We start from the raw sequence: 8,667 nt of genomic DNA, 5'->3' as shown, positions 1-8,667 counted from the left end.
CTCATGACTCCAGGGGCAGTATTCAGCGGCAATACTCCTTAAAAGGAGTCAAGCTTAAGCTTAATCGACAGCATTTGTGGCATGATGTTGATTACCACAAAACTTTATTTTGACTTGCCCCTCCTTTTCTTCAAAAAATGTGAGGTAATCAATATTATACCACAAATGATGTTGATTGAGATTAACTTGTATTTAACCAAAAATATTCCTTTTATGTCACAATTCATCAGTTGTGTTGTTTTAAATCTGAGCAGCATAGTGAAGTGTTTTAAAGCATGTTTATGAGAAGATGGTTATTAACATTTCGTTATTAACATAGCTGATTTCAAACATCTCAGAAGTGATACCTTCATAACACAATGCACAAAATGTTTGTTTTTAGCATGTGAAATTGGGAAACACATCTGGGAAAACCTGTTATGATCACTATTATTCAGATCCTAGATAGATCAGATTAAAAGTTCAATGTCACGGTCTCTGATGCTGCAGTATTGTTGAAGAGGCTCATATCGTGACTCCCTGGGGTCCGGTCATGATGGGATAATCATGTTCATCCTTACAGCTGATTGTTTTACACATTATTTTGTGCAACTTTTAATTTCTTGCTTCCAAAGGATCATTGCCTTCAGTAATTGCAAAGAACTGACCTTGTTCTTGTCACCCGGTCTGAACCAGAAGAAAGAATATTCAATTTTGTCACACCTCTATGGTGGTTTTTCGTGTAAACTGCACCATTAGGCTTTTGCATTGAAGGTTATTATAAGCATCAATTCTTAAAGGAATATTCTGTGTTCAAAAGAGGATAAGCTCAATCGACAGCATGTACGGCATAATTTTGATGACCACAAAAACAATTTCAACTTGTCCCTCCTTGTTTTTAAAAAAGCAAAAATCTGGGTTACAGTGAGGCACTTACAGTGGAAGTGAATGGGGGCCAATCTGTAAACATTAAAATACTCACTGTTTCAAAAGATAGACACAAGATGGTATGGAAGCTCTGAACCACACTGTGGAAATATATATATATATATATATATATATATATATATATATATATATATATATATATATATATATATATAGGTGACATTTTTTAGGTGTTTTAGTGCCTTCCTGAGCCTCTGTCATACAAAAAAATTGGCTATTTTTATTCTCCCTAAAATAGTTTTTTTCTGTCTAATTTTTTTTCTAAATTCTCATGAGTTGCCTCTTGAGGAGAGAGACATTTATTTTAGAGAGACAAATTTATTTTTAGACAGATTTTTTTTGGGAAAGAAAAAGATTTTTTAAATGGATTTATTTTTCTATTTTTAGATATAAATCATTATTTTTAGAGAGAAAAAAAATTTTGAGGAAAAAAAGAGAGGAACAATTTAAACAGAAAAAAATGGAAATAATTTTTTTTTTAGACAGATTGTTTTATTTTTATTTATTTTTTTGAGAGAGGAAAAAAATGGTTGGACATGGAACCTAAAAAAGACAAATAAAAAAATTCACCCATTGAATTTTTTTTTTCACTGCAGGGCTTCTGTAATATGTAAACAATTTGCATGCAATTTGATGTTAGTGTGATAAAATCGATTTTTCTTTTTGCCTTTTCTGTGTAAAGTTATATGCAATTTTACAGCTTCGTTGCCATGACGACGTAATGTCGTAAACCTTAAAACGACTGTAAAAATTTTCATTTAAACATCTTTATAGCTCAAATGATACATTAATGCAAGTAAGGATGTAACCACATATTCAGGATTGGGGGGGGGTGGGGGGGTGGGGGGGTGTAATAATTTAATGATCAACCATGGAAAAAACCCATATCAGTAGACCACTATTATGAATATTGGGAGGGACATGTACCCCTCAATGCAGTGTGGTAGCTAGTGGGGTGAAAGGTGGGAACGTTTCTTGGGACCCAAACAACAAATTCTAAACTGAATTTTTTAATTGGAACAGGGCCCAGAGCAATGTACAGTCGGGGGGCACCGATTACCTTGCTACAGCCCTGCCTCATTATATGGTGGTTACAGCCCTAAATGCAAGTGCTTTTATAAAATTAAACGCTTCACATTTCTGCCTTAAACCCTCTAAAGATTGGCCCCATTTACTTCCATTATAAGTGCCTCACTGTAACCTAAATATTTGCTATGTTTAAAGAAAAGCAGAGACGTGTTAAAATTCTTTTTTTGTGGCAATCAACATAATGCCATAATGCTGTCGATTGAGCTTAACCTGTACTGAACCTGGAACATTCCTTTAAGTTAAGAAAACTTAATAAAAATCAATGATTCAATATAAGTTTCTATCTGTTGTAAATGCCTCTGTTTTGTTGTAGTTGCTCTACTAAGTGCATTATAATGACTCACTCACTGCTAACCACTCCAAGACTGCTTTTAAGTGCCCCATTTTCTCATTAATTTCTCTGGAAACAATCATTATCCTAATCTTAACCCAGTCCGGGAAGATGGGAGTGAGAAAGTAAAGGAAAATAAGCTTTTTTAGTGACTTTCCAGTCCAGTGCTCCCACATTGGGTGTGAGTTGACAGCTGTGTATATCAGGAACCACATCATCAGACGGAGATAATAGGCTATTAGAGGCATGGGATTAATTTGTAGCCAATTACCTCTCATGGTAGAATATGAATGCATAAATAAGCCATGGCTTGTGTCTAAGTTTTTGACAATGATCATAGCAGTGTGAAGAGGAGGAGGGGGAGTCAGCCAGGCGTGTGTGTGTGTGTGTGTGTGTGTGTGTGTGTGTGTGTGTGTGTGTGTGTGTGTGTGTGTGTGTGTGTGTGTGTGACATAAACGTTGGGGTGTCCTAAGGGAATGGCTCAAACCCAAAAAGGACCTGAGCAGGGGGGACATCAGCATCAACACCCAGAGACCGTCTGGATCAACTCCTGAACGGTGACCAGCTGAAGCGCAGCATCCAACTGGCTATAAACAGCGCACTGCACTTACTTACACGTATATTCAACATTATGTCTCATGTTGAAGAAGAATAGTAATATAAAATACTAGTCTGAAAGCTGTCCTGCCCTCTGGAGAGCTATGAACAGGGAGAAGGTGCAGGTCGGCGACTCCATCGTGCCTCCCGCGCCCGGAGTGATCGTGGTCGCTCCGCAGGACGGCATGGACGAGAAGCGCCTCGCTGCAGCTGAATTGCCGGTGTTTTCTTGCGCCGGAGGGAGAGACGCGTTACCGGCGGAGAGTCGAGACAGCTCACCGCGACACGAACCTGCGCCCGCGGGCGCGCCGCCAACCGGTCACCGGACCACCTCGTTCTCGGTTCTGGACATTTTGGACCCGAATAAATTTACTAGTAAGAGGCAATCGTCTAACAGGACAGAATTCGCGTTTGGTGCAGAAAACAGAGGAAGCGATGACTCGAATCACACAATCGAGCACAAGTCTTATCCAGAGGACTACGACTGTAAAAAATCATCGGGAATTTTAAGTAAGTGTAACTGTTTTTATTACGTTCATATGTTTACACTTGGGTGGTTTGCATAAAATGTGCATTTAGCCTACCTTTCTAAAAAAATAAATAAATTGAAATTGATATGATGCAAAGTTATTTGACTCATGGAAAGTATTTGAAATGTATTTTCCAATAAATGAAAGTATATGAATGTAAAAGAGAAAGTGAACATGTAACTGGTTACATGTCGTCATTTTTAATCAGCCTTTTGCAGTTTGTTTATATAGTTCAGAGGTGTGATAAAGATTTTTTTTTTAATGCACAAATAGTTCATATAGTTTGCCAGTTTATAAGAGGCCATACAACTGCGTTCAAAATTATTAGATAAAATTGATAAAAACAGTTTAAGATGAAGTATAGCAAATCCCAATGGATGACACCTGCTTGACATGCCTGATCAACTGCATACATCTATTCTGTATTTATGCATACATCTATTAAAATCCAGCTTTTATTAAAAATAATAATAGTAAAATCTGTTATAATTGTTAACAAATACAAACAGGCCTTAAACCTCCAGAACAACGTCTTTGTATATAAGGAAAAAGATACGAACACTGCAAGGTTATTAAAATCCTGGTAAAGTTGCTCTTTAAGTCGTGCGTGTTTAGTCTGAGAGTTTTTATTTATTTATTTATTTGGAGTGAAATGAGGGTCATTTAGAAAATGTCAAAACGTTTCTGTCATTCCTGAGACTGGTTGAAACTTAATAAATACACTTATTTTTTTTTAATCATGTGTTTTTCAGGTAAACAACTATAAGTTTAAGATTTATTTTCCAGCAATAGAGTTGTGCTGATCCAGCATCTTTTGCTGTTTTGGGAGACCCGTGATCGATATCTCCCTTAATAAGTATAATAGGGTTTAATCTAGTAATTATCCGAATTTTGGCCCTGTAATTTAGATGTTGCGAGTCACTTTGCAAGCTGCCTGAAAGAGATACACTCATTTCTATAATAGGATATCGACCAGTCTGGACCAGCTCCCCCCCATTATCAGTGTCTTTACGCAGGAACTCGCGTTAAATTAAACGCAATCGAAAAGCTGTAATTGATTTTTTTTCTTTCTTTTCTTTAGATATTTTAGTGCTTTGTCTCGACTCTAAATGGTGAAAATAGAAAGGAATGTCTCAGGCAGTGGCTTCATGACCATCATCTTATCTTCTGTATTTGCAAGGACAAATATGTGTCAAACACTATGATTGATTGGCGGCAACGCGCGCGCCAGCAATTTTCAATAAACAGTAATTGTAGGCTGCAATAATTTGATAAGGTTTGTGCTGTTTTTAACAGCCGCTTTAAATGGATGAGTAAATTGAGAATTATCGATTGGACGGCCATGCTATGATTTAAGATGTCAAGACGAATTGACAAGCCAAAGGAAGTGACATCTATTCAGTCTTCACTTAAAATAAAGGGGTAAAAAGACCAGCAAAATAGCAATGAAATTTGAAATAAATAAAAAATAAATAAGGTTATAAAAGTTATTATATTATAAAGATATAAAATAACATTATAAATATATATATATATTGGATGGAAAAAATGTTTTACCTATATTTAAGATGTATCCATTTCAATTTAATAACAAATTTCCATCTAATTGAATTGCCTAATACAAATAAAATAAATGTATAAATCTTAAAAAATGCAAGTTTTATTAATTACATTTTCTTCAAGACTCAATTCAATTTGATGGAAATTTGTTATTAAATTGAAATGGATACATCTTAAAAATAGCCAAAAATATTTTTAAGTGTATGTGTATATATATGTATGTATGTGTGTGTGTGTGTGTGTGTGTGTGTGTATATATATATATATATTAAAAATATTTTAGCCTATTTTTAAGATGTATCCATTTCAATTTAATAACAAATTAACACACACACACACACACATATATATATATATATATATATATATATATATATATATATATATATATATTTGATTTAGGTACGGCTGTGCTAGAATTTAAACTTAGTATATAAAGATTGTAAACATATTAATCTTTTAAAAGCTTTAACGAAAACGTTCAGGCCTGTAGCATATTGTTTAATACAATCAATAAAAAATAACAAACCAATTTCTACCAATCGAAATCACTGTCCAACATTTTTTGAAAATAGTTTTTAGAAAAATTAAAATGAGAAATTAAATATATATATATATATGCAACAATTGAGAAATGTCCACTATTAAATAAGAAATATCAAATATGGACTTCCTTGTTTTCTTGTAGCAGTTTTTAATTATACTCATTTAATAACAAATTGCATTACATTATAATTTATCAAATTAGGTTAACCTGTACTCTAAAAAAATTATGTTAAAAACAACCCAAATTGGGTTGTTTTTAGCCCAGCCGCTGTTTAAATATGGGACAGAAGAACACACATTGGTCTAAACTAACCCAGCAAGTGGGGTTGTTCATTTTAACTCAGCAAAAGGGTTATTTATTCGACCCAGATGCTGGTTCATTTTGACAGAAATGCTGGGTTAATTTGCTCTCATGTGGGTTCATATTTTCAGATTGTTTTATCCTTAAAATATATTGTAAAATAAACCACACCATAAACAAATGTGTAAACATGTTAGCTTCTTTATTTTGGATTAATTTAAATACATGTAATAAAAACATTTGAACTCGTTTTACAAACGTTTTAATAAACAGCATGTAGAACAATAAAGTAACATTTATAATTAATATGAATTACACTAGGCATTAATGTATTAACAATAAAAATTAAAAATCTCTAATTTACTCACCCTCATCCCAGATGTGTATGACTATCTTCTGCTTCTAAAATGAATTTGTTCAAAATCTCTCACGTGAATAGTGGCCAGAACTTTGAAGCTCCAAAATGCACATAAAGGCAGCAGAAAAGTTATCCATAAAACTCTAGTGGTTAAATCCATATCTTCTGAAGTGTTATGATAGATGTGGGTGAGAAACAGATCAATATTTTAAGTCGTTCTTACTCTAAATCACCACTTTCACATCTGAAAGACACTAAACAGGTGCCACATGTGACTTTTAGATTTGAAAGTAAAGATTTATCCCAAAAAAAGGGACTTAAATATCGATCTGTTTCTCACTTTCACAGTCATTTAACCACTGGAGTAATATGGATTACTTTTATGCTGCATTTATGTGCTGTTTGGAGCTTCAAGGTTCTGGTCACCATTCAGTTGCAGTATGGACCTACAGAGCTGAGATATTCTTTTGTTTGTTCTGCAGAAGAAAGTCGTACACATCTGGGATGGTCTGTGAGTGAGTAAATGATGAACTGTCCCTTTAAATGTTACTTTTAATTCTATTTAAAAGTAACTATTATTAGATAGTTACTATTATTGTGTCTATTATTAGAAAACGTGTTGATACTGAACTCATATCAGTGCGTGTTTATCTGTTTATCAAATGTGCATTAAAGGAATATTCCGGGTTCAGAAGAAGTTTAGTTCAATCGACAGCATTTGTGGCATAATGTTGAGTACCACAAAAAATAATTTCGACTTGTTCCTCTTTTTCTTCAAAAAATAAAATGAAAATAAATAGAGATCACACAGTGAGGCACTTACAATGCAGATGATTGGGGCCAATTTTGAGAGGGTTTAAAAGCAGAAATGTGAAGCTTATAATTTGATAAAAGCACTTGCATTAATTCTTCTGTTAAAACTCTTGAATTATTTGAGCTGTAAAGTATGATTTACGGCATTACGTCATCATGGCTAGGACGTTTTTAACAGGCTATAACTTTACACAGAAAAGGTTATTTAGCTATTTTATCACACTAAAATCATTTTAACAGGCATATTGTTCACGTCTTGTGCCAATACGTTTGAAACAGTGAGTGTTTTAATGTTTACGAATTGGCCCCCATTCACTTCCATTGTAAGTGCCTCACTGTAACAGAGTTTTTGACTTTGTAAAGAAAAGGAGGGACAAGTCGAAAGTCATTTTTTTTTTTGGTTAGCAGCATTATGTCCTAAATGCTGTCGTTTTCTGACTGATCTTAACTTGTATTGCACCGGGAATATTCCTTTAAACCCTTAATGGGTGTGATAAGATGCGTTTTGATGCCAATGTTTTGTGTTTCTTCAGAGGATGGGTTCGTGTTCCGATCAGATGAATGTGAGAATGATTTTCCCCGAGGGAATCAGTCAGACAGCGAGCTTCAGGATGATTTGTGCAGCGAGGAGAGCAGCGCACTGACTGGGAACAACGACGCCGAATTTGGACAGCATGAGGACGACGACCCGTTAAATAGAAGCCCAGACGGAGCGCAGAGTCAACAGTCATCCTCAAACGGACAGAGTCACCCAACCAAACCCAAACGGAAGCGCTCCGGCTCGGACTCAAAGTCTGGCAAACCCAGAAGAGCCCGGACTGCGTTCACGTACGAGCAGCTGGTGGCTCTGGAGAACAAATTCAAGTCCACGCGCTACCTGTCCGTGTGCGAACGGCTCAACCTGGCGCTGTCCTTGAGTTTGACAGAGACACAGGTGAAAATATGGTTTCAGAACCGCCGGACCAAGTGGAAGAAACAGAACCCGGGCGCGGACACGAGCGCACCGACAGGCGGGAACGGAGTGGGACCGAATGGCCCGAGCAACGGTTTGGGGAGCCTGAGTCCACTGAGCCAATCTCCTCCTATGAGCGGCCACCTGTCTATGCACACCGGCTATCCAGGTCACGCGCCCGGAGGACTAGTCTGCACCACCCAGTTGCCCTTTCTACCGGGTCATGCAGTACTGTCACCCTTCATGCTGGGCTCTCAGACTTATGGAGCACCAACATTTTACGCGCCGCACTTATAAGAACAGAACTATAGGAGACACACAATTGTCCAGTGAAAAATTGACAGAACATTTAAACTTGAAGCTCTATGGTGTTACAGATTGCAAAGACACTGGATAGGTTTGTCTTGAAGAGCTAAATTATATTTCAACCTGTGAGATATTGCATTGAGGCAAACCCAGAGTTGTGTTTACGAATAATTGTCCTCATGTCCGCCCGGCAATATGATTACATGCTAATAATTCTATTTAATTTCAGTTTGCTTCCTTTTGATAACATGTGACTATTTCTCTAGGTCAGATTGTAAATAATCAGTTATTATGAATATGTGTTTAGACCTTAAATTTGAATGCATATGCAAATGTTGTAGGGAATAAAACAGATTA

General features: G+C 35.9%; 1 protein-coding gene across 1 annotated transcript; it reads left to right on the top strand.

The window, feature by feature from the left end:
* Nucleotides 1-3,005: 3,005 nt before the first annotated feature.
* On the top strand, nt 3,006-8,533 carry LOC127659455 (NK1 transcription factor-related protein 1). Its single transcript, XM_052149290.1, has 2 exons — nt 3,006-3,454; nt 7,586-8,533. Exons 1-2 carry the CDS (start codon nt 3,049-3,051, stop codon nt 8,299-8,301), a joined length of 1,122 nt encoding a protein of 373 aa, XP_052005250.1. The 5' UTR covers nt 3,006-3,048; the 3' UTR covers nt 8,302-8,533.
* The last annotated feature ends 134 nt before the right edge of the window (nt 8,534-8,667 follow it).

Source organism: Xyrauchen texanus, chromosome 19 (assembly GCF_025860055.1).
Source record: "Xyrauchen texanus isolate HMW12.3.18 chromosome 19, RBS_HiC_50CHRs, whole genome shotgun sequence".
NCBI lineage: Eukaryota > Metazoa > Chordata > Actinopteri > Cypriniformes > Catostomidae > Xyrauchen > Xyrauchen texanus.
This window is presented reverse-complemented; position numbering and strand designations above follow the sequence as displayed.